Source organism: Macaca mulatta, chromosome 18 (genome assembly GCF_049350105.2).
Source record: "Macaca mulatta isolate MMU2019108-1 chromosome 18, T2T-MMU8v2.0, whole genome shotgun sequence".
NCBI lineage: Eukaryota > Metazoa > Chordata > Mammalia > Primates > Cercopithecidae > Macaca > Macaca mulatta.
The window spans coordinates 66222361-66249111 of NC_133423.1; the positions used below are offsets into that span (position 1 = coordinate 66222361).

Sequence of the window (26751 nt, forward strand, 5' to 3'; positions counted from 1 at the left end):
TTTGGCTCCACATGCTCACAAACACTTTATACGGTCATTTTAATTTTTGTCAATCTGATGGCTGTAAAATAGTATCTCACCCTAGGTATAAATATACATTTCCTTTATTAGTCTGGTAGAACATCATTTAATATTTAATAGGATCCTCATAAGAGAAAATCATTTAGGTTTTTTCTTCTCCTGCCTTGGCCTCTAAACATGCTGGGATTACAGGTGTGAGGCACTGCACCTGGCCTTACCTATGCATTTAAAAGGATATTTGTTAGATCTTATCCAGCATTTCTATACCTGTAGTGAAAGTTTTTTCTACCTACTTAACCATAATCTAATGCTGCAAAGATGAGTTGTTAAGGTAATTCCTAAAACTGAGTATTTGTGATGATCTCACCTTGGGGATATGAGAGAGAAAAAACATAAAGTACTTGAGTGTTGGGGATTTTCTCTCAGTAAAATGAGTAAAAGTAACATTTTAAATAGGAATAACATTTGAACTGTTAGAGGTGAACTGTTTACAGGCATGAGTCATTTTTCTGTTGTACAGTGTATTCTTTTCAATCAACAGCTCTTTATATAATTCCAGACACACATCTTTTGTCATTTATATGTGTTACAAACATCTCCTATTTGTAGCCTGTCTTTTCACTTGCTTTATGGTCTCTTTCGATGTAGAAAAATTTACATTAATTTTTAGGTAGTTAAATTATCAATCTTTTCCTTAAATATTGACACTTTTCATCTTGTTTAGACAATCTATCCTTACCTCCAGGATCTTAAAGATATTTTTCTATATTGTCTTCTAAAGTTTTAAAGTTTAATTTTTTATATTTAGGTCTTTAATCCACCTGAAATTGACTTTTAAAAATAGTATTAAGTACAGGTTAAATTTTTTTTTTTTTTTTTTGAGACGGAGTCTCGCTCTGTCGCCCAAGCTGGAGTGCAGTGGCTTGATCTCAGCACATGGCAAGCTCCGCCTCCAGGGTTCACGCCATTCTCCTGCCTCAGCCTCCTGAGTAGCTGGGACTACTGGCGCCCGCCACCACACCTGGCTAATTTTTTGTATTTTTAGTAGAGACGGGATTTCACCATGTTAGCCAGGATGGTCTCAATCTCCTGACCTCGTGATCCGCCCGCCTTGGCCTGCCAAAGTGCTGGGATTACAGGTGTGAGCCACCGCGCCCGGCCCTTTCCTTTTTTTTTTTGGAGACAGAGTCTTGCTCTGTCGCCCAGGCTGGAGTGCAATGGCGCCATCTCAGCTCACTGCAGCCTCCGCCTCCCGGGTTCAAGTGATTCCCCTGCCTCAGCCCCCCCAGTAGCTGGGATTCCAAGCACCTGCCACCAAACCCGGCTAATTTTTGTAGTTTTAGTAGAGATGGGGTTTCGCCATGTTGGCCAGGCTGGTCTCGAACTCCTGACCACAGGTGATCCATCTACCTCGGCCTCCTAAAGTGCTGCGATTATAGCCGTGAGCCACTGCGCACAGCCAGAGGTTCAATTTTCTTTCTTTTCAAATGAATAACCAGTTGTCCTATCATTGTTTATTGAAGAGCTTATCCTTTGCCCACTGATATGCAATGCTAACTGCCATAAACCAAGTATCCAGTAAGTATCGGGGTGTTTCTAGTCTCTATTATGCTTATTCCCTGTGCCAACACAACCGTATCCACAGCAGCACCAGCAACTGCTCAGATGCCTTCTCTGATTTTCATATCTTTCTGTTTTCAGTCCCTGATTTCCCATCCCTTCTTGTGAGTTTACCTATGCACGTATATATGTATGTACGTCTGTATGTATTTACAATTTTTTTGAGACAGGGTCTCACTCTGTTGCCCAGAACTGGAGTACAGTGGCAGGATCATGGCTCACTGCAGCCACTTCCTGGGCTCAAGTGATCCTCCTGTCTCAGCCTCCCAAGTAGCTGGAGCTACAGATGCGCACCACCACACCCAGCTAATTTTCACATTTTTTTTTTGCAGATGAGAGTCTCACCATGTTACCCAGGCTGGTCTCAAACTCCTCGCCTCAAGTGATCCTCTTGTCTTGGCCTCCCAAAGTGCTGGGATTACAGGTGTGATCCATTGCACCTGGCCTTACCTATGTATTTAAAAACATATTTGTTAGATGTTATCCAGCATTTCCATACCTGTAGTGACAGATTTTTCTGTCTACCTACTTAACCATAATCTAATGCTGGAAAGATAAGTTGTTTAGGTAATTTCTAAAATCAAATGTTTGTGATCATCTCACCGTGGCAACATGAGAGAGAAAAAACATAAAGTACTTGAATATTGGGGGATTTTCTCTTGGTAAAATAAAAGTAACATTTAAATTAGTTAATTAATTTTTGAGACAGAGTCTCACTCTGTAGCCCATGCTAGAGTGCAGTGGTGCGATCTTGGCTCACTGCAACCTCTGCCTCCCGGGTTCAAGCGATTATCCTGCCTCAGCCTCCCAAGTAGCTGGGATTACAGGCATCCGCCACCATGCCCAGCTAATTTTTTGAATTTTTAGTAGAGATGGGGTTTTGCCATGTTGGCCAGGCTGGTGTTGACCTCCTGACCTCAGGTAATCCACCCGTGTCAGCCTCCCAAAGTGCTGGATCACAGGTGTGAGCCACTGCACCCTGTCTTATTTTATTTTTTGAGACAGAGTCTCGCTTATTCACCCAGGCTGTAGTACAGTGGCACAATCTCAGTTCATTGCAACCTCCACCTCCTATGTTCAAGCAATTCTCCTACCTCAGCCTCCTGAGTAGCTGGGACTACAGGCATGCACCACGCCTGCCTGATTTTTTTGTATTTTTAGTAGAGATGAGGTTTCACCACGTTGGTCAGGCTGGTCTTGAACTCCTGACCTCAAGCGATCTGCCCACCTCGGCCTCCCAAAGTGCCGGGACTATAGGCATGAGCCACTTTGCCTGGCCAGTAAAAGTAACATTTTTTTTTTCAGATGGAGTTTCGCTCATTTTGCCCAGACTGGAGTGCAGTGGTGCAATCTCGGCTCACTGCAACCCCTACCTCCTGGGTTCAAGCTATTCTCCTGCCTCAGCCTCCTGAGTAGCTGGGATTACAGGCATGTGCCACCACATCCGGCTTTTTTTTTTTTTTCGAGGTGAAGTTTCACTCTTGTTGCCCAGGTTTGGAATGCAATGGCGCAATCTCGGCTCACCACAACTTCCGCCTCCCAGGTTCAAGAGATTCTGTTGCCTCACCCTCCATAGTAGTTGGGATTACAGGCATGTGCCACCACACCTGGCTAATTTTGTATTATTAGTAGAGACAGAGTTTCTCCATGTTGGTCAGGCTGGTCTCGAACTCCTGACTTCAGGTGATCCACCCGCCTCGGCCTCCCAATGTGCTGGGATTACAGGTGTGAGCCACTGCACCCGGCCAAGGCTAATTTTTTTTTTTTTTTTTTTTTTGTATTTTTAGTAGAGACAGGGTTTCACCACGTTTGTCAGGCTAGTTGTGAACTCCTGACCTCAGGTGATCCACCCGCCTTGGCCTCCCAAAGTGCTGGGATTATAGGCATGAGCCATCGTGCCTGGCCAAAGTAACGTTTTAAATAGCAATAACGTTTGAATTTTTTTTTTTTTTTTTTTGGTTCACACTTCACATTAGGTATGGTCACAGTGGCTCATGCCTGTAATCCCAGCACTTTGGGAGGCCGAGTTAGGTGGATCTCTTGATTTCAGGAGTTCGAGTCCAGCCTGGGCAACATGGTAAAACCCTGTCTCTATTTTAAAAATACAAAAAATTAACAGGGTGTGGTGGCAAGCACCTGTAGTCCCAGCTACTCAGGAGCCTGAGGTGGGAGGATTGCTTGAACCGGAGAGGCAGAAGTTGCAGTGAGCCAGGGTGGCATCACTCTACTGCAGCCTGGGTGACAGAGCCCTCATCTAAAAACAAACAAAACACCAAACAAACAAAAGAACTTCATATTAAACAGAAAATCATTTTGTACGGATCAGTGAAACCTGACCAAAACAATGCTGTGATTTCCAAAGTAGAATAAATCAGCTGAGCTAAACCCAATTAGACTCTGATAACTAAGAAGAACTGAGTCACAGGAGTAATAAAGCTAGTGAGATTCAAAAAAACCTCTTCCTTCTCATGATACATCCTTGTGAGGGAGAGATTGGTGAGCAATGAAAAATGTTTCCATTCTGATGGACACTTGTGGTGGCAAAGCACTATAAGCATCAGCACCATGGGCATAAATTGTAAAACTTGTCTCAGAGTTGTTAAGATAATTAAATGTTAATATTTGCAAAGAAATCTAAACAGTGTCTGGCATGCAGTGACTGTGGTATTGTATGAATACTTGTCAAGTAAAAAAATAAGGGATGGAATTGCAACCATATCCCTTAGATTGCGGGTCCCCAACCCCAGGGCCGTGGGTTAGTACCAGTTCGTGGCCTGTTAGGAACCCGGCTGCACAGCAGGAGGTGAGTGGGGTACGCGGGGAGCGAGCATTACCACCTGAGCTCTGTCTTCCGTGAGATCAGCGGCAGCAGTAACAATTCTTATAGGAGGTCAGGCACGGTGACTCACATCTGTAATCCCAGCACTTTGGGAGGCCGAGGTGGGTGGATCACCTGAGGCCAGGAGTTCAAGACCAGCCTGGCCAACATGGCAAAATCCCCGTCTCTACTAAAAATACAAAAATTAGCTGGTCGTGATAGCACATGCCTGTAGTTCCAGCTGCTTAAGAGGCTGAGGCAGGAGAATCACTTGAACCCAAGAGGCGGAGGTTGCAGAGAACCGAGATTGCGCCACTGACTCCAGTCTGGGTGACAGAGCGAGACTTGTCTCAAACAAACAACCAACCAAACAAACAAAATTCTCATCGGAGTGTGAACCCTGTTGTGAACTGCAAGTGCGAGGGATTGCGGGCTCCTTATGAGAACCTGATGATCTAAGGTGGAACAGTTTCATCCCCAAACCAACCCCAACCCACCCGGGGTTTTGCCATGTTGGCCAGGCTGGTTCTGAACTCCTGGCCTCCAGTGATACGCCAGCCTCAGCCTCCCAAAGTGCTGGGATTACAGGTATAAGCCACCACGCCTGGCCTTCCCCTACTATTTTCATTCCTCTGCAAAATCTCAACCTCTTTCCTTGTTTTCAAAAAAGAACGTTAAGACCGGGTGCAGTGGCTCAGCCTGTAATCCCAGCACTTTGGGTGATGGAGGTAGGAGGATTGCTTGAAGCCAGGAGTTTGAGACCAGCCTGGGCAACATAGTGAGACCTCACCTCTGAAATAAATAAACAATTAATTAAAACAATAGAAAGAATATTTACTAGCCTTTATTTTCAAAAATATAAACTCACTATAAGAATTAAGCACATTCCTTTTGTGGACCATTTGGATTAAATCCTCTGTGGGCAGAGATCACTTTTTATATTTTTCTTGTTCCCCCAATAAGCCTACCACAATACCAATACTCAGATATTTCATGGAACATGTAACAAACCAAACACACTGGACATACTTGAGATAAAATAAAAATCTAAACTAAAAGTTACATGTATTAATTTATTTCCTTATTTTCATGTAGCATCCTGTTAAGATGCCCTTAGAAGCTCTTCTCATACTTTAATTGCATGTTTGAATTCGGCCTACATTTGTTCCATGAACAAAACAGTATATTGCAACTTGTAAAATGAAAAAGGTAAAATAAAAATAATGAAATATTGTAAAATGAAGAAGGCTCTGACAAAATTTTAAGAACTCATCAGTTCTTAAATAAGGATGCTTTTGTCATTCTTTGAGAAATGCAACTCCATATTATATTTAGTTTATTTGGAATAGCTATGTCCTTAACTGATAGTCAATACTCAAACATCACCAAATTATTAAATTTTTTAATTAAAAATTTTTAAAAATTATATTTGCATATATGAAGATAAGTAAGACACTGGACAAATTATAGAGTCTCAGGCTTATGTGGAATTATGACTGCTCTCAACAATTACTGAAATTCCCTTTCAAAGCAAATCTTCACATAAACCTATGTTTGACTATGTAGTAGAATGAAGACAGCCACCGATCTGGCATTTCCAAACATCACACGAGTACTACATGTAATGCTTCAAAGTAACTGTTTTCCTCTAAAATTTCACTAAACAACCTCAGGCAGTAAAATAAAACAAAACATTAAGAGTTCCCAGTGGTCATCCTAAGAATTAGACAGATTTCTTTGATTTTTTCTTCTCTGCTTCTTCCTTTTCCTTTTCTATTTCAGTTACGTATAATTCAACTTCTTTTGCACTAAACATCTGAAAAGAGAAAAAAATTTAAAGATCAAATGTCAATTATACAAATAATATCTAAATATTTACAATATGAAGAATTCCAATATTTAATAAATTTATATTTTCTATGTATAACTTTATATTTTGTAACTTCAAATATACAATGAAGCATTTTAAAAGTCTAAGAGCAATAACAATTACGGGCAAAGCCAGATCTCTGACATTTCTACTATCACTGTGCTAAAAAAGAAAGTGGGGCAAAAAGCGATACTGCATTATATTCCTATATGTGCATGTAGCTCCAAAAACATTTTAATGCGAGGCTTAATTTTATTCATGAACAAAGACTCATTTAACTCTCCAAACCGCACCCTACTGTGTGATTCTCTGATAGGGTTTAATGATTTGATCAGTTTATAGAATAGCCAAATGAGATGGGAAAAGATAATTTACACTACTTTATGTCCTGTAAGTAGAAAGCAAAAAAGGTTTTATTTTTGTAAGAATTTGCAGTGTAGTTTGATTTTCTGTTGTACTGTTCACAAGTAGATCCAAGGTTACATGCTTGTGGCTATAAGACAGCAATTATTGGCCAGGCCTGGTGGCTTATGCCTGTAATCCCAGCACTTTGGGAGGCCTAGTTGGGCGGATCACTTGAGGTCAGGGGTTCGACACCAGGTTGCCAATTTCCTTTTTTTTTTTTTTGAGACGGAGTCTCGCTGTGTCGCCCAGGCTGGAGTGCAGTGGCCGGATCTCAGCTCACTGCAAGCTCTGCCTCCCGGGTTTTTACGCCATTCTCCTGCCTCAGCCTCCCGAGTAGCCGGGACTACAGGCGCCCGCCACCTCGCCCGGCTAGTTTTTTGTATTTTTTAGTAGAGACGGGGTTTCACTGTGTTAGCCAGGATGGTCTCGAACTCCTGACCTCGTGATCCGCCTGTCTCGGCCTCCCAAAGTGCTGGGATTACAGGCTTGAGCCACCGCGCCCGGCCAGGTTGCCAATTTCTTTGTCTTTTTTTTTTTCAGACAGGGTCTCTCCCTGTCGCCCAGGCTGGACTGCAGTGATGTGATTGCAACCTCTGCCTGTCGGGTTCAAGCGATTCTCCCACCTCAGTCTCCTGAGTAGCTGGGACTACAGGTGTGTGTCACCACTCTTGGCTAATTTTTGTATTTTTAGTAGATAGATTTGCATTTTCAGTACAGACGGGGTTTTGCCATGTTGACCAGGCTGGTCTTGAACTCCTGACCTCAAATGATCTGCCCGCCTCAGCCTCCCAAAGTGCTGGGATTATAGGCCTGAGCCACCATGCCTGGCCAAGACAGCAATTATTAACTTCAGTGAATACAAAAATCTAAATGTAATGATCTTAATACCAAAAAGAGGTATCTATTAAATTGATAAATGATCAACTTCATGGAAAGGCAAGTTTTCAAAGATGTTGGAGATGTGAAGGATTTTAGTAATTAGTCCATCACTAGAATTTATATATAAGAAAATGTAGATTCACAAAGCTGAATTATATTTGACCAAAGATTAAAGAAGGATTAAAGATTAGGTCTCTGATTCTTATTTCAACTCCAGAACTCTTTCCATTTCACCTATAAAGATGTGTGTCAGAAAATCTGTATTTGTCAATAATCTACATAAAATATGTTAATTGAACGTTTTATGAAATGAACGTTTATGAAATGAATTTACCCATCAAGCAATTACTGGGAGTTCCATGGGTTCTGAAAGTAAAGTGGAAGAATATAATTCTTACCTGCTATTAAGGAGTTCACAGTTTAGTGGAAAAAAACTGGCATATAAATAGATCATTACAATAAAAACCTGAATAAAGTGGTGTGGTATTACTTGGGGAAGAAATAATTTCCTCCTTTGAAAAAGCATCTTTCATTTTATTTTTCCTTTTTGAGACAGGGTCTTGCTCTGTTGCCTGATGCTGAAGTACAGCGGCATGATCACAGCTCACTGCAACCTCTGCCGCCCGGGCTCAAGCGATCCTACCGCCTCAGCAGCTGGAGTAGCTGGGGCTACAGGTGTGAACCACCACGCCTGGCTAACTTTTGTATTTTTCATAGAGACAGGGTTTCGCCATGTTGCCCAGGCTGGTCTCAAACTCCTGGGCTCAATCAATTTGCCTGTCTCGGCCTCCCAAAGTGCTGGGATTACAGGCACGAGCCACTGCACCTAGCCTGAAAAAGCCTTTTCAAAAAATTATTTTTCATTTTTTGAGTATATAGTAGGTATATATATTATGGGGTACATGAGATATTTTGATACAGGCATGCAATGCATAATAACCACATCATGGAGAATGGGGTATCTATCCCCTCAAGCATTTATCCTTTGTGTTACAAACAATCTGATTATACTCTTTTAGTTATCTTCAAATGTACAATTAAATTGTTATTGACTATAGTTACCCTGTTGTGCTATCAAATACTAGGTCTTATAAATTCTATTTTTTTGTACCTATTAACCATCCCCACCTGCCCCTACCCCCCACTACCCTTTCCAGCCTCTAGTAACCATCCTTCTACTCTGTATCTCCATGAGTTCAATTGTTTTGATTTTTAGATTCCACAAATGAGTGAAAACATGCAATGTCTTTCTGTGCCTGCCTTATTTAACATAATGATCTCCACTTCCATCCATGTTATTGCAAATGACAGGATCTCATTATTTTTTTGTGGCAGAACAGTACTTCATTGTGTATAAGTACCACATTGTCTTCATACGTTCATCTGTTGATGGACCCTAAGGTTGCTTCCAAATCTTGGCTATTGTGAACAGTTCTGCAATTAGCATGGGAGTGCAGCTATTTCTTCAATATACCGATTTCCTTTCTTTTGGGTATATACCCAGTAGTGGATTGCTGGACCACATGGTACTTTTATTTTATGTTTTTTGAGGAATCTCCAAACTATTATTCTTCATAGTGGTTGTACTAATTTACATTCCCACCAACAGTGTATGAGGGATCCCTTTTCTCCACATCCTTGCCAGCATTTGCTATAGCTTGTCTATTAGATATAAGCCATTTTAACTGGGGTGAGATGATATTTTATTGTAGTTTTGATTTGCATTTCTCTGATGATCAATGATGTTTATCACCTTTTTTTTTTTTGGAGATGGGGTCTTGCTCTGTTGCCCAGGATGGAGTACAGTGACACAACTGTGGCTCACTGCAGCCTCGACCTCCCAGGTTCAAGTGATCCTCCCACCTCAGCGTCCCAAGTAGCTGGGAGCACAGGAGCACGCCACCACACCAGGCTAATTTTTAAATTATTATATTTATAGAGACAAGGTCTCATTGTGTTGTCCAGGCTGGTCTGAAACTCCTAGGCTCAAGGGATCCTCCCGCCTTGGCCTCCCAAAGTGCTGGGATTACAAGCAAGAGCTCAGCCCAAGGACCTTTTTATATGCCTGTTTGCCATTTGCATGTCTTCTTTTGAGAAAAGTCTATTCAAATCCTTTGCCCATTTTTTGATCAGATTATTGTTTTTTCTCTTATAGAGTTGTTTGAGCTCTTTATACATTCTGGTTATTAAAGCCTTGTCAGAGGGTAAATTTGCAAATATTTTCTCCCATTCTGTGGGCTATCACCTCACTTTGTTGATTGTTTGCTTTGCTGTGCAGAAGTTCTTTAACTTGATGTGATCCTATTTGTCCATTTTTGCTTTGGTTGCTTGTGTTTGTAGGGTACTACCCAAGAATTTTTTGCCCAGACCAATGTCCTGGGGATTTTCTCCAATGTTTTCTTGTAGTGGTTTTATAGATTGAGGTCACAGGCTTAAGTCTTTAATCCATTCTTATTTGATTTTTGTATATGGTGAGAGATAGGGGTCTAGTTTCATTCTTCTGCATATAGATATCCAGTTTTCCCAGACCCTTTATTGAAGAGACTTTTTCCCAGTGTATGTTCTTAGCACCTCTGTCGAAAATGAGTTCACTATAGATACGTAGATTTGTTTCTGGGATCTCTATTTTGTTTAATTAATCTATGTGTCTGTCTTTATGCCAGAACCATGCTGTTCTGGATACCATAGCTCTGTAGCATAATTTGAAGTCAGGCAATATGATTTCTTCAGTTTTGTGCTTTTTGCTTAGGGCAGCTTTGAGCTTTGGCTCTTCTGGGTCTTTTGAGGTTCTATATAGATTTTATTTTATTTTTTATATTTCTGTGAAGAATATCATTGGTATTTTGGTAGGGATTGCATTGAATCTGTAGATTACTTTGGGTAGTATGGACATTTTAAAAACATTGATTCTTTCAGTCCATGAACATGGAACACCTATTTTTTTTTTTTTGGTGTCCTTTCTTTTTTGATGTGTGTACTTATAGCTATAAACCTCCTTCTTAGTAATGGTTTCACTGTATTCCATATGTTTTGATACGTTAGGTTTTCATTATCATTTGTTTCAAGAAAATGTTCAATTTTCTTCTTAATTTCTTCATTGACTCACTGGTCATTCAGGAGCATATTGTTTAATTTCCATGTATTTGTATAGTTTCCAAAATTCCTCTAGTTATTGATTTCTAGTTTTTTTTCCCCACTGTGGTCAGAGAAGATGCTTGATATTATTTCAATTTTTTAAATATTTTAAGGCTTATTTTGTGACCTAAATATGGTCTGTCCTTGAAAATGATCCATGTGCTGAGGAGAAGAATGCATATTCTGCAGCTGTTGGATGAAATGCTCTGTGAGTATCTATTAGATACATTTGGTCTACAGTGCGGTTTAAGGCTGATGTTTCTGTGCTGATTTTCTGTCTGGAAGATCTGTTCAATGCTGAAAATGGAGTGTTGAAGTCTCTAGCTATTATTGTATTGGAATCTATCTGTCTTTTTAGCTCTAATAATGTTTACTTTATGTATCTAGGTTCTACAGTGTTGGGTGCACATATATTTAAGACTGTTATATCTTCTTGCTGAACTGACCCCTTTATCATTATATAGTGACCTTCTTTGTCTCTTCTTATAGTTTTTGTCTTGAAATCTATTTTTTCTGATATAAGTATAGCGACTCTGACTCTTTTTTGGTTTCCATTGGCATGAAATATCTTTTTCCATCTCTTTATTTTCAGTCTATGGTTATCTTTATAGGTGAAGTATGTTTTTCATAGTCAACAGATCATTGGGTCTTTTTTTTTTTTTTTAAATCCATTCAGTCGTTCTATATCTTTTGATTGGAGAGTTTAGTTCACTTACATTCAATGTTATTATTGATAAATAAGGACTTATCCTCCTGCCTCAGTCTCCCAAAATGCTGGCATTCCAGGTGTGAGCCACTGCTCAGATCTCACTTTTTTTGAAGCAGCATCTTACTCTGTCGCCCAGGCCAGAGTGCAGTGGTGTGATCTCAGCTCACTGTGACCTCTGTCACCCTAGCTCAAGCGATTCTCCTGCCTCAGCTCCCTGAGTAGCTGGGACTATAGGTGCACACCACCACACCCAGCTAATTTTTTGTATTTTTAGTAGAGATGGGTTTTTACCACATTGGCCAGGCTAATCTCAAACTGCTGACCTCAGGTGATCTGCCTGCCTTGGCCTCCCAAAGTGGGATTACAGGCATGAACCACCCTGCCCAGCCTGGTCCATCTTTTCATGGAAGAATCCTGGCATCAAATGAGATAATGTTTAAAGTTCTACCTTTCTACTGATTCCTGGCCCCAAATAGGTGTTTATATCCAACTTCCTAGGCTAGGGAAGACAAGTATCCTTCTCCAGGGCAGTTTAGTTCAAATGTTTACCTCTGGCTTTCAGTGTACTTTTCATTTTTGGTCCCTGGGGATTTTCTTTTAGTTCTTGCAGAAGCTCAGTTATGTCTTTAAAGAACTAGTTATATTTCATCTAGGATTGTCCTGGTGTTTTACAGCAGAAGAGTTTTTATATTACCTAATCCAGCATAATGCCAGAAACTGAAGTTGTAGAAGTCTACTTATATACCTTAAGTCAAACTATTTCCTGTCAAAGTGTTAAAATTTCAGCTCATAGTCAGTGATTTAAGAAGTACATTTGTAAAATTAAGAGATTTCATGTTTTTCATATTTAGTAAATACTATTTACTTCTTAGTAACTTAGATACAACTGGAATTGCCAAGGACAGGTCAGAGAATAACTAGGAAACCAGTCCACCGCTAAAATCAGCTTAAGAAGAAGGATCAAAAAATAAAGGTTTATACTACTCAGTACATTTCTTATATCTTATGTGTTTTTCTAATTTAATAATACAGTACTCATCATAACCATATGTGGAAAGGCTATTAATCCACAGATAAGAAAACAGAAACAGAGAAGTAATTTGTTTATACTGGGAAATGGTAGAGCTAGAATTTGAACTAGGGTAGCTCTAGAGCCTCACTTTTTTTTTTTTTTTTTTTTTTGTGACAGAGTCTCACTGTGTTGCCCAGGCTGGAGTGCAGTGGCGTGATCTTGGCTCACTGCAACTTCTGCCTCCCAGGTTCAAGCGATTCTCCTGCCTCAGCCTCCCAAGTAGCTGGGACTACAGGTGCCCGCCACCACACTCAGCTAATTTGTGTGTGTGTGTGTGTATTTTTAGCAGAGATGGGGTTTCACTATGTTGATCAGGCTGATCTTGAACTCCTGACCTCGAGATCCACCCACATCGGTCTCCCAAAGTGCTGGGCTTATAGGCATGAGCCACCATGCCCAGCCAGAGCTCCACTTTTGATCACTTCACTGAACTGTATCCCACACAAAGATTTATCAAAATTGAGAATGCAATAGGATTTATAATATTTTCATGTGGAGTCTATCAAAGTTATTCAAGATCCACAAATTAAAACTCTGTAAAGAAACATAATTGAGACGATTTCTATGTATGTCGAAATTTGGCAAAATTGGTTTAAAACCAGATGCAAGTCTATTTTAAAATAATTTTCAGTTAAGCAATTTCAGACTCTGAAGACATTGAAAAACTTCCTAGAGAATACATTATGGTTGATTACCCAAACATCCATTCTATACCATTGCTTAGCATTTAGCCAACCAGCAAACAGAATCTTCTGGAGACTGTTCTGAGGATGTCTTCAGTCTTCCAATCAGATTAAAGGCAGGGACTTACATTCCAAAGTTAGGGAAGTTCTCCCTCTCCCATAAGAGATTAACAGGAAAATAAATCATTCTGATTGCCTCTGGTGGTCATGAGAGGAATCAACCTTAGTAGAACAAACTAACTTTAGGATGAAGCCAATATTGAAAATTGCAGAGTGGAGGGACAGGACAAATCTAGATCCAAGAGGACATCATCGTGTTGTTAAACACACTATGTCTGGAGCAGGTGTATACTTTCATCTGTGAAATAAAACGATTTCTTGTTGTTTAAGTCACTATGAGTTGGAGTTTTTTTGTTTTGTTTTAACTTGTAGACAAAAGCGTTTGTTCTAACACATTAACCTCTGCTTACTTTAATTTGTCCTCAGGTCAATGGGAACTAATTTTTTTCCAATGAGAATTTTCAATTTTCAGTAGAAACTATTTTCAAATGTCTGCCTAAAACAACTTTTTTTTTTTAATTTATTTTTTTTATTTAGATGGAGTTTTGCTCTTGTTGCCCAGGCCGGAGTGCAATGGCACGATCTCGGCTCACTGCAACATCTGTCTCCTGGTTCAAGCAATTCTCTTGCCTCAGCCTCCTGAATAGCTGAAATTACAGGCACCCACGACCACGCCCGGCTAATGTTTAGTATTTTTAGTAGAGATAGGGTTTTACCATGATGGCCAGGCTGGTCTCGAACTCCTGACCTCAGGTGATCCACCCGCCTCGGACCCCCAAAGTACTGGGATTACAGGCATGAGCCACTGTGCCCGGCCGCCAAAAACAACTTCTAACAGATTTTCGAAAACCAGGTGAGAAGGAATAGAGGAAGGAGAAAGTGCTTAATATTACTACTGACAAACTCACTTCTCTTCATATTTTGGTGGCCTAAGATTACAGTGAAAGGTAAATTTTTTGTTTAATAGTTGTAGAAAATGACAAGCTTTACATAACATTCTTTACATTCTTTTTTTTTTTTTTTTTTTTTTTGAGGCGGAGTCTTGCTCTGTCGCCCAGGCTGGAGTGCAGTGGCCGGATCTCAGCTCACTGCAAGCTCCGCCTCCCGGGTTTACGCCATTCTCCTGCCTCAGCCTCCCAAGTAGCTGGGACTACAGGCGCCCACCACCTTGCCCGGCTAGTTTTTTGTATTTTTAGTAGAGACGGGGTTTCACCATATTAGCCAGGATGGTCTCTATCTCCTGACCTCGTGATCCGCCCGTCTCGGCCTCCCAAAGTGCTGGGATTACAGGCTTGAGCCACCGCGCCCGGCCACATTCTTTAAAAATTTTTAATCTAAGGTAAAAAGACACAGTAGCTGCTTTAAGCCAGAATAAATGACTAAAACTGACTACACATTGATATTCTCTGTTTATGAATACACATACAGGCATACCTTGGAAAAATTGTGGGTTTGGTTCGGGACCACAGCAGTAAGGCAAATATTGAGTCACATGAATGTTTTGGTTTCCCAGTGCATATTAAAGGTATGTTTACACTATACCGTAGTCTATTAAGTGTGCAATAGCATTATGTCCAAAAAAATCAACATATCTTAATTTAAAAATACTTTATTGCTAAAAAATGCTAACAATCATGTAAGGCTCCAGCAAGTAGTAATCTTTTCGCTGGTGGGGTCTTGTCTTGATGATGATGGTGCTGACTCATCAAGGTAGTTAGTGGTTGCTGAAGGTTGAAGTGGCTGTGGCAATTTCCTAAAATAAGACAACAATGAAGTTTGCCACATCGATAGACTCTTCCTTTCACAAAAAATTTCTTTGTAGCATGAGATGCTGTTTGACAGCATTTTACTCACAACTGAACTTTTCAAAACTGGAGTCAATCTTCTCAAACCAAGTCACTGCTTTAGCAACTGAGTTTATATAATACTCTAAATTTTTTGTTGTTATTTCAACAATGTTTATAGCATCATAACCAGGAGTAGATTTCATCCAAGAAACCACATTCTTTTCTCATCTTTAAGAAGCAACTTATCATCTGTTTTATCACGAGATTGCACCAATTCAGTTGCATATTCAGGCTCCACCTCTTTTTTTTTTTTTTTTTTTTTTGTTCTTTGAGACGGAGTCTCGCTCTGTCGCCCAGGCTGGAGTGCAGTGGCCAGATCTCAGCTCACTGCAAGCTCCGCCTCCCGGGTTCCCGCCATTCTCCTGCCTCAGCCTCCCGAGTAGCTGGGACCACAGACGCCCACCACCTCGCCCGGCTAGTTTTTTGTATCTTTTAGTAGAGACGGGGTTTCACCGTGTTAGCCAGGATGGTCTCGATCTCCTGACCTCGTGATCCGCCCGTCTCGGCCTCCCAAAGTGCTGGGATTACAGGCTTGAGCCACCGCGCCCGGCCTCAGGCTCCACTTCTAATTTTAGTTCTCTAGCTATTTGTACCACATCTGCAGTGACTTCCTCCACTAAAGTCTTGAACTCCTGAAAGTCATCCATAAGGGTTGGAATCAACTTATTCTAAACTCCTGTTAATGTTGATATTTTTGTTTTTTTAATTTTTTTTTTTGGTTTGTTTTAGTTTTTTTTTTCTTGCTCTGTCACCCAGGCTGGAGTACAATGGTACAATCTTGGCTCACTGCAAACTCTGCCTCCAGGGTTCAAGCGATTATCCTGCCTTAGCCTCCTGAGTAGCTGAGATTACAGATGCCCACTACCATGACTGGCTAATTTTTGTATTTCTAGTAGAGATAGGGTTTCACCATGTTGGTCAGGCTGGTCTTGAACTCCTGACCTCAAGCAATCCACCCACCTCAGTCTCCCAAAGTGCTGGGATTACAGGCATGAGCCACTGTGCCGGGACTTTTTTTGTTGTTGTTTTTTTGAGACAGAGTCTCACTCTGTCAGCCAGGCTGAAGTGCAGTGGCACGATCTTGGCTCACTGCAACCACCACCTCCTGAGTTCAAGCAGTTCTCCTGCCTCAGTCTCCTGTGTAGCTGGGATTACAGATTCCCCCCACGACATAGCTAGTTTTTGTATTTGTGGTAGAGACGAGGTTTCATCATGTTGGCCAGGCTGGTCTTGAACTCCTGATCTCAAGTGATCTGCCCGCCTCAGCCTCCCAAAGTGCTGGGATTACAGGCATCAGCTACTGTGCCCAGCCAATGTTGGTAGAGACACAGTCTAACTATGTTGCCTGGGCTGATCTCAAACCTCTAGCCTCTAGCAATCCTTCTGCCTTGGCCTCCCAAAGTGTTGAGATTACACGTGTGAGCCACTATGCCTGGCCATATTCCTTAAATAATAAGACTTGAAAGTCAAAATTATTCCTTGATCCACATGCTGCAGAAAGGATGTGTTTGTAGGCACTAAAACATTAATTTCCTTGTACATGTTCATCAGAGCTACTGGGTGACTAGGTGGACTGTGAATAAGCAGTAACATTTTGAAAGGAATCTTTTTTTTTGAGTGTTAGGTCTCAATAGTGGGCTTAAAATATTCAGTATACTATGCTGTAAATAGATGTGCTGCCGTCCATTGATTGTAAATGAGCACTGGCTTCCACTTAAAGTTACCAGCTGCATTATCCCTTAACAAGACAGTCTGTCCCGTGAAGCCAGGCAGTGAGGTGATTTCTCCTCTCTAGCTATCAAAGATGGTGTCTTCTTCCAGCAGAAAGGTGTTTCATCTACATTGAAAATCTGTTGTTTAGTATAACCACCTTCACTGAAGATAAATGTCTTAGCTAGATCTTCTGGATAACTTGCTGTAGCTTCTCCATCAGTACTTGCTGCTTCACCTTGCACCTTTATGTTATGAAGGTGGCTTCTTTCATTAAACCTCATGAACCAGCCTCTGTTAGCTCCAACCTACCAACCTCTGTTAGCTCCAACCTTTTCTTCTGCAGCTTCCTCACCCCTCTCAGCTTTGATAGAATTGAAGACAGTTAGGACTTTGCTCTGGATTAGGCTTTGGCTTAGAGAAATGTTGCGGCTGGTCTGATCTTCAGCCAGGCCACTAAAACCTCCATATCAGTAACAAGGCTGGTTTGTTTTTTTTTTAAGATGGAGTCTCACTCTGTTGCCCAGGCTGGAGTGCAGTGGTGCTATCTCAGCTCACTGCAACCTCTGCCTCCCAGGTTCAAGCGATTCTTCTGCCTCAGCCTGCAGAGTAGCTGGGATTACAGGTGCGTGCCACTACACATGGTTAAATTTTGTATTTTTAGTAGACACAGGTTTTGCCATGTTGGCCAGGTGCGTGCCACCACGCCTGGCCTGGTTGTTTCAGTTTCTTATCATTCATGTGTTCACTTGCAGTAGCACTTTAAATTTTCTTTAAGTACTTTTAATTTTCTTAAGTACTTTTCATTTGCATTCACAATTTGAATAACTTGCACAAGAGGCCTAGCTTTCTACCTGTCTTGGCTTTCGACATGCCTTCCTCACTAAGCTTAACAAGTCTAGTTTTTTAATTTAAAACTCATATGACAGACATGAGACTCTTCCTTTCACTTGAACACTTAGAGGCCCTTATAGGGTTATTAACTGGTCTATTTTCAACATTGTTATGCCTCAGTTAATAGGAGGGCTGAGGAGAGGGAGACACACGGGTAAATGGCTGGTCAGTGGAGCAGTCAGAACACATGCAACATTTATTCATTAAGCTCACTCACTGTTTTACATGGGTGCAGTTCACAGTACCCCAAAACAATTAGCACAGTAATATCAAAGATCACTGATCATGGATCACCATTATATAAAAATTACATTGTTACTATATTATATATATAATAGTAATAATTAAAAAGTCTGAAATATTCTGAGAATTACCAAAAACATGACAGAGACAAAAAGTAAGCACACGCTGTTAGACAAATGGCATTGATAGACTTGTTCAACACAGGGTTGCCACAAACCTCCAATCTGTAAAACACCATTTAATGAGCACCTACTATAAAGGATACTACTATCTCACACCATTTCATTTACTTATGACAACAGCCCTTTGATGAAGTTATCATTAGACTCATGTTATAGGGAAGAAAACTGAAAGCTGAAGATCAGAGCAACTTGCTCAAGGTCATATTGTTAAACAAATGTATCTGCTGGAACTTAATCCTAGTCTACCAACTCCAAAGCATGTGTTCTGTTCCCTACACAGCCTATCCTAAAGTATCATGTGGAAGACAGTATAACGCTGCTGTCAGTAAGCATACCATTCTACCACTGATAAGCAAAAATACGTGTATAACTCTGTGTGTGTGTGTGTGTGTGTATGTCTATGTGTACACGCACAGGTATATTATGGAGCGGAACAGGCAAACTCTGGCCTCAGTGGTTTCTGTACCCCTATGGTGTTGCTGCATTGTCCCTGGGCTCTTAGCAGCACAGGTGACAAAAACCTGGATAAAACCCATTTCCACACTCTGTGCTCAGCACCCTGTGATTTATGTGGGGCTCTGCAGGGGCATGCTCCACCATCCTATCCCCATTTCTCTTATTTATTGAAACTTTGTTGCTGTCTTATCCTCATATCCCATCTGTTAGCTGAATAATAAAAGGTAGGAAATTGATGTCAAAGCAACCATGATGACAAAAACAAAAACAGAAACAGACAAAAAACTCACTGCTCCAGATGGTACTAATTTTAATACTACTTGAAATATTTTCCTTAAAACCAAAGAAAAGATACATGTAAAACAATCTTTAAAAAAAAATTTTTTTTGAGATGGAATCTTGGTCTGTTGCCCAGATCACTGGCATAATCTCGGCTCACTGCAACTTCTGCCTTCTGGATTCAAGTGATTTTCCTGCCTCAGCCTCCCAAGCAGCTGGGATTACAGGCGTCTGTCACCACACCCAGCTAATTTTTTTGTATTTTTAGTAGAGACGGGGTTTCACCGTGTTTGTCAGGTTAGTTTTGAACTCCTGACCTCACGTGATCCATCCGCCTCAGCCTCCCAAAGTGCTGAGATTACAGGTGTGAGCCACCGCGTCTGGCAACAATCTTTTTTTAAAATTTAATTATTATTATTATTTTTTTTTTCTATAGAGACGGGGGTCTTGTTATGTTGCCAAGGCTGGTCTTGAACTCCTGACTTCACGTGATCCTCCCACCTCAGTCTCCCAAGTAGCTGGGATTACAGGCATACACTGCCATGTTTGAGTATAAAACAATCCTTTAAGTACATTTCTAATATAGTTTCCCAAATTTTGAATGTTTTTGTACAATCTCAGCTAAAGAGAGCTAGTTGGCAAACTATATTGCATGGTTGGTTCTACCTAATGAACAATAGTGAACTACATTTCAAATGCTCTTTAGCCAGTGGGTCCTCTATCACAATATCCTGAATATTTTATTTTGTAGTCCAGCAGTTTTCACCCACAATGGCTGACAGACATTATATATACAATAACATTAGACTTGGCACAAAGAAATATGGAAAGGTTATCATGCTAGGTATTAAACTTTAAGTCTCACAAGACGCTCAAGGCACTTTCAAATGTAAAGTAATGGGAATACATAAAAATCAGTAGACAGGACGAGTGCGGTGGCTCACACTTGTAATCCCAGCACTTTGGGAGGCCAAGGCGTGCTGATCACTTGATTCTAGGAGTTAGAGACCGGCCTGGGCAACATGGTGAAACCCTGTCTCTATTAAAAAAAAAAAAAACAGAAAAAACAAACAAACAAAAAACCAGTAGACAGAAATGAGTGGAGGTTATTTGACATTAATGAAGGACAACATTATATCGGAAGCCTAGAGGCCAACAACCTTTTAACTTTTGTCAAAATACTTTATACTACAGATACTTTTTCCTCTTTGGTTAATGACTTACCTTCAAAGGTTGATTTCTTCTTATTATAGCAAGTTCAATGTTTTTTCCACCAGACTGTACAACCTAATGTAGAACAAGTATGCTATTAGAATTATTTCAGCAAATTTTGTGTTTAATAAACAAAAATGGATGAGAAAAAAAATTCATGATTTCCTGAATATGCTTTATTAGATCACTTACTTCTAGCAAAGCTTTTATTGCTAACTTGATAGCTTCATTGTCACTTGCTATGGCATCTTCTGTGTAATTCTTTTCTAGAAATTCTCGAACAGTTTTAGCACTTCGGCCTATTGCATTTGCCTTGAAAAACAAAAGTTAATTTATAAATATCATTGCAGTATGAATGAAGTTATGGTTACTAAATTTAGAGGTTTAGAGTTTACTCCAGTATACCTTAATAAAATTACCAAATGAAAATTATAGATCTGAAAACATAGCAAACATTTCAGTAGCTCATTTGGTTGCTATCAGAATAGTCTGTAATGGTGGCATGGTTTTTATTTTCCTTTTTTTTGTTTGTTTTAGAGATGGGATCTCACTCTGTTGCCCAGGCTGGAGTGCAGTAGTGGCATAATTATAGCTCACTGCAGCTTTGATCTTCTGGGCTGAAGTGATTTTCCTACCTGAACCTCCTGAGCAGCTGGGACTACAGGTATGCGTCACCACATTCAGCTGATTATTTTTTTGGTAGTCTTGCTATGTTGCCCAGGCTGTTCTCAAACTCCTGGTCTCAAGTGAGCCTCCTGTCTCAGCCTCCCAAAGTGTTGGGATTACAGGCGTGAGCCACAATATCTGGCCAACCTTTTCTTTTAAATATACCAATGCTTTGTCCTGGCTAATGCTTTCTATCAGTATAATGTCTCCCAAATCCTTGATAACCAGAAATTATTTTATTTACATATTTTTTGAAACAGGGTCTCACTTTGTGGCCCAGGCTGGAGTACAGTGGTATGATCACTGCTCACTGTAGCCTTGGCCTTCTGGGCTCAAGGTATCTTCCTACCTCAGACTCTCAAGTAGCTGGGACTATTGGTATGTGGCACCACACTTGGCTAATTTAAAAAAGAATTTTTTTTAGAGACAGGGTCTCGCTATGTTGCCCAGGCTGGTCTCAAACTCCTGGACTCATGTGATCTTCCCAGTTTGGCCTCCCAAAGTGCTGGGATTACAGGCATGAGCCACTGTGCCTGGCTCAGAAAGGATTTTAAAAAGTAGAAACTTGAAAAGATGTGGAGAGGCAAGGAGCTATAACTTTACAACATGGTACAAAAAGAAGAAAGCAAAGAGAGGGGAAAAAACGACATCAACACGAAGAAAGCTTTTTCCCTAAGTTGGGCTGAGCATCATTTTTGTAGATTTTAGAATAAGTATAGTGGTAACCTAATTGATTCATTATCTTCTTTGACTCTTAAGCAAGAAGGGCGTCTATTCTATTCCTCTTTTCTTTGGTCTTTACACATTTTCATCAGATGAAGGAAAAATGCAAATGGATTTTCCTGGCTGCATGGCCATAGGTAGAAGGCTGCATATTGTTTTAATTCAGCCTAAATATCCAGATTAGTACTCGTGATGATAATGATGATAATAAGATTTTAAATTTTATATTAACAGAACACTTATGTGTCAGGCACTTTACATGGATTATCTCATTTAACCATCACGAAAATGATTAAATAGGTACTGTTACTAACCCCAATTCTTGGATGTAGAAATGGAGGCTTGGAAAGGTTTAAATATGGTTTCTCAATATCAGCACTGTTCACATTTTGGGCCAGTTAATTCTGTTGTGAGGGCTGTCCTGTGTACTGTGGGATTTTTAGCTGGCTCCACAAACTAAATGCCAGCAGCAACTCCCACCCCAGTTGTGACAACCAAACATATCTCTTGTCAAAGACATTGTCAAATGTCTCTTAGGTGGGACAAAATCAGCTGTTTGTGAATTACTGACTCAAGTAATCTTGACTAAGATCATACAGAGAGTAAGCAGAAGAGCTAAGCTTTGAAACTGTGGTCTGAATCAACAAGCCAAGCTTTTAACTTGATACATTATGCTGCCACATGCCCCTTTCCTAGGATGATTACAGAGTAAAAGGAATAAACAGAAAGGCCTATCCTTTCACTGGCATTAAATGGGGGAATGTCTCATTTATAACTGTTTATTATTATTATTATTATTATTTTCTTTTTTTGAGACAGAGTCTCGCTCTGTCACCCAGGCTGGAGTGCAATGGTGTGATCTTGGTTCACTGCAACCTCTGCCTCCTGGGCTCAGGCAATTCTCCTGCCTCAGCCTCCCAAGTAGCTGGGATTATAGATGTCTGCCACCATGCCTGGCTAATTTTTTAATTTTTAGTAGAGATGGGGTTTCACCATGTTGGCCAGGCTGGTCTCGAACTCCCGACTTCAGGTGATCTGCCTGCCTCGGCCTCCCAAAGTGCTGAGATTACAGGTGAGCCACCATGCCTGGCCAACTGTTTAGTATTATGATTATGGGAAAGAGATCTCAAAGGAGATTTTAGGACATAAATATGAAAACACACCATTTATATTACATTATATAACAATATACTATTCTGGTTAGCAAAAGATTCTTTTTACTTCATATAACTTTTTCTATGCCATTATATTTCAGATGATTAATATAAGTAGTTGTTGAAACTTCTAAATTAAATTTTGTGGCCTTGAAATTTCACCAAGATCAAAGGTAAAGCCTTCAGCCTGGCGTGACTTTGAAGTCTATTTGCTGCTAGGTTTTTTTGTTTGTTTGTTTGTTTTTTGATAACTAGTTACTACCCAGAGAGGAAGTACACAGTTAGTGGCTTCAGGTAGCGGTTTATCCAAAACTTCATTGGGCCTTTAAGGTTACCCTGCACATTTCTGGTGACTTTCCTATCCACTTTTTCCAATTCTTAATGTCAAAATTTTAAACTCTTACCCACCCGACTTGTTTTCTAAAATCTAGCCTGTTCTTGCCACACTCAGATCCCCACCCTCCCTTGCCCCATCACCCACCCCAATCCACTTCAATAATGACTCTGGTAGTTTTGCAATGCTTTTCCTACCTGCCTTCTCAGATTAATGATGATTTTCTACAGCAAAGACTATTAGCTGACAACCCTAATATCCATTCTTCCTTTGTGACAGAACTCTAGGCAATGTGACTGCTGAAAAATGTCACTTCCTAGCTTCTCTTACAAATAGGTATACACAAGTGGAAGTCACTGGGTGAAGCTCCTAGGAACCTTTGCTTCCTAGAATGCAGACATATTGGCTAGAGCTCTAGCAGCCATCCTGAGAGCATGGAAAAAGACTAAGACTAAAAGAGACAAATACCAGCATCTGCCTACTTTCAGACTTCTCATTATGTGAGAAAAATCAATCCTGTGTGTTAAGAATCATCAGGTCTTTGTTGTTAGGAGACAAAAACAACCTCACTGACAGATCTCGGAAGTGCATCCTGTGACACACTGCCCCATACACCTCCAGAAACAAAAACCTTATTCCTGTGGCTACTGGAAGTGGTAATGGCAGACAGCCCTTAGCTCTTACATCTCTTGGGAAGGTTCCCTGGTTAACAAGAGCTCCCTCAGGGAAGGTCATGTGCTCTTCCAGGGCCAGCCTACACTGACTGAGTGATGAAGAGTATCAATGTGCAGTCCTTTCACCCCAAATTAGAACAGCTCTGATGAGCCACTACAGATCCAGAGCACTCCATGGTGTCAACTGAAGCCTTTACTGCGACTACAATGCAGTCCAATGTCTCCCTCTGCCCAATCCTGATCCCTTCCCTTCAACAAATGCTTATAAAAATGGCACTTCCTAATATATATCCTAAAAGATAATAATCTTCCCATGAGGCTCTGTGACCCTAAGGAAGGACAAGGTCTCTGCTGACAAGTGCAAATCAGCTTTTCTCATCTGAAGGCTTGCTAACTTCCAGAGTAAATCTTCAGTGCGCTCTCCCACACTAAGAAAAAGAGATGGGGAAATGAACAAAAAACTCTACTCACAATAAATAAATCACAATTTCCATTATTTTTGAAATATAAAAAGAAGGCAAAACTGGTCAAGTGTTGTCAGAAACAATAAATTGGAGGAATATATTAAACAGTCTTTAAAGTCTTTTCAACCCTGAGGTTCTAAGTTTTTATGGCAGCATTTTCCAAAGTGAATCCCACAAAACATCAGAGTAGAGAAAGGATCTATGATCACAGGGCTCTACATTCAAGTAATCTTGGGGACTACTATTTTACCTGCTTCTAGAATATTTAAATGCTTTTTAGCAGATCCAGATGTACTTTGGTAACAAAACTTACTAAATTTCTTTAAATAGCTAAAAAAATTACTTAGCTAGAGAGCTTGTTTACCTAATACCTGTTGACATTAAAACAAATGCACTTTGAGAAACACTGCTTGGAAGTATACAACATAGTTAACGTTCTTACCATTTTGAAACATTATGGCCCATACTGACAAGAGCAAAACATGCCCCTTAATCATTAACATCATTAATCAGGGTGGGGCTTAAGTCTGTGCATGTGGGTCTCCTTAAAATAGTATAGAATAGCTTTTTTTTTTTTTTTTTTTTTTGAGACGGAGTCTAGCTCTGTTGCCCAGGCTGGAGTGCAATGGCCGGATCTCAGCTCACTGCAAGCCCCGCCTCCCGGGTTCACGCCATTCTCCTGCCTCAGCCTCCCGAGTAGCTGGGAGTACAGGCGCCCGCCACCTCGCCCGGCTAATTTTTTTTTTTTGTATTTTAGTAGAGACAGGGTTTCACCGTGTTAGCCAGGATGGTCTCGATCTCCTGAACTCGTGATCCGGCCGTCTCGGCCTCCCAAAGTGCTGGGATTACAGGCTTGAGCCACCGCGCCCGGCCAGAATAGCTTTTAAATTAAGTAACCACTTCAATGCACAGCATATTAGATGCCAGTTTTCATCAATGTTCTTTAAGAGCTAATTTTATTTAAAAACTTAAAAAGTGCAAGCTTTTCAAGAAATACATAGTAAACTGAAACAAAGTTTTAAATCTAAAATTTTAGTGCTAATGGCCAGACTGGCATTCCTACAAATCTACAAGCTATATTGTAAGTGAAAGGAAGAATATTTTTAAAAATGTGTACAACTTCTTAGATACACACTTAAATACCAATATCTTAGAACTAATAAGCAAGAACATATTCAATTCCTGCCACTAAATGTCTATAAAATATTATTTTGAAAAATCAGTAAAATAGGATTATAGTCAAAGTAGGCATTTAGAGGCATCATTTCATGATCTGAATGCTATAAATATTATGTTTTCACTCTAAAATGTAGGATTAGTGTTTGCTGTAAAATGAACCTTGAATGCTTAAAACACAAACTTCCCTTACTAAATTGTTTGTCAAGAGAAGAAATGAAACAATTCTAAAAAGCTGTAAGAATTTTACTAATGCCTCAAAAGTTCAAAGGGAGAGAACATTTCTAGCTGAGAATCAAGTAGACGGCATTATGTTATTATCTAGTATTCATTTATTTGTTAAATACGTATGGCCACCTTGTATACAAGGTTCAATTCTAAGCACTTGTGTGTCAACAGTATAAAAAGTAGACAAAAGGCCGGGTGCGGTGGCTCACACTTGTAATCCCAGCACTTCGGGAGGCCAAGGGGGGTGTATCACCTGAGGTCAGGGGTTTGAGACCAGCCTGACCAACATGAAGAAACCCCATCTCTACTAAAAATACCAAATTAGCTGGGCATGGTGGTGCATGCCTGTAATCCCAGCTACTCGGGAGGCTGAGGCAGGAGAATCACTTGAACCTGGGAGGTGGAGGTTGCAGTGAGCCCAGATCATGCCATTGCACTCCAGCCTGGGCAACAAGAGCGAAACTCTGTCTCAAAAAAAAAAAAAAAAAAAGTAGACAAAAATCCCCGCACTCAAAGACCTTAAAGCTTAGAGGGGGAGCAATAGATAATAAACAAGGTAAACAAGGAAATATGTAAAATAAACAGTACGTTAGTTGTTAGGAGAGAAGTAAAGCCAAGATAGGAAGAAAGGCCAGTTAGGAGGGGCTTCACTCAGAGGGTGAGGATGGTAGCCATGCAGATACCATGCAAGCTCTGGGCAGAGGAAACAATAAGGAAGAACAAAAGATAAAAGCCCTGAGGAAGGTACATGTCTGGCCTTTGAAGAATAGTAAAGAGGCCAGCGTGGCTGAGTAGGAAAGCAATGGAGGAGTTAATAAGCTTTGGGTTGGAGAGTTAAGGTGGGGGCCAGATAAAGTTAGACCACTGTAAGGGCTTTGGTTTTTACTCTGACTTACTTGGGAGGCAAGAGGGGATTTTGAACAGAGGAGTGACCTGATCTGACTTAAATTTTAACAGAATCACACTGTTGACAATTAGAGTGCACATTCTTTCTGGCTGTGCCAAGAACACTTGGCCTTGACCACTCTTGACGGCGCTATTCCTCAGGACTGTATTAGTAGCCAACAACCTTGAGGAATAAGATCACATCTTTCTGCAGAAAAAGAAGCTTGTTCACTGCCTATTACAAAAGCGGTAGATTCCCCAAGTTCAGGGTTTCTTGGCTATCACTAAGAAGACCCATCGTATCCATCTGCTTCCTCTGTGCCACCAACGGCACTTCACAGGCATGAGAAAC

At 40.5% G+C, this 26751-nt stretch overlaps 1 protein-coding gene across 1 annotated transcript in view; it reads right to left on the minus strand.

The window, feature by feature from the left end:
* Window positions 1-5846: 5846 nt before the first annotated feature.
* PSMA8 (proteasome 20S subunit alpha 8) overlaps window positions 5847-26751 on the minus strand; it is a 56681-nt gene continuing 35776 nt past the window's right edge. Inside the window, exons 5-7 of the mRNA XM_015121708.3 lie at window positions 20288-20407; window positions 20108-20170; window positions 5847-6275 (exon numbers count right to left, since the gene is read on the minus strand). Coding sequence (XP_014977194.2) covers window positions 6183-6275; window positions 20108-20170; window positions 20288-20407 — 276 coding nt within the window. The 3' untranslated portion in view covers window positions 5847-6182. The remainder of the gene's footprint in view (window positions 6276-20107; window positions 20171-20287; window positions 20408-26751) is intronic.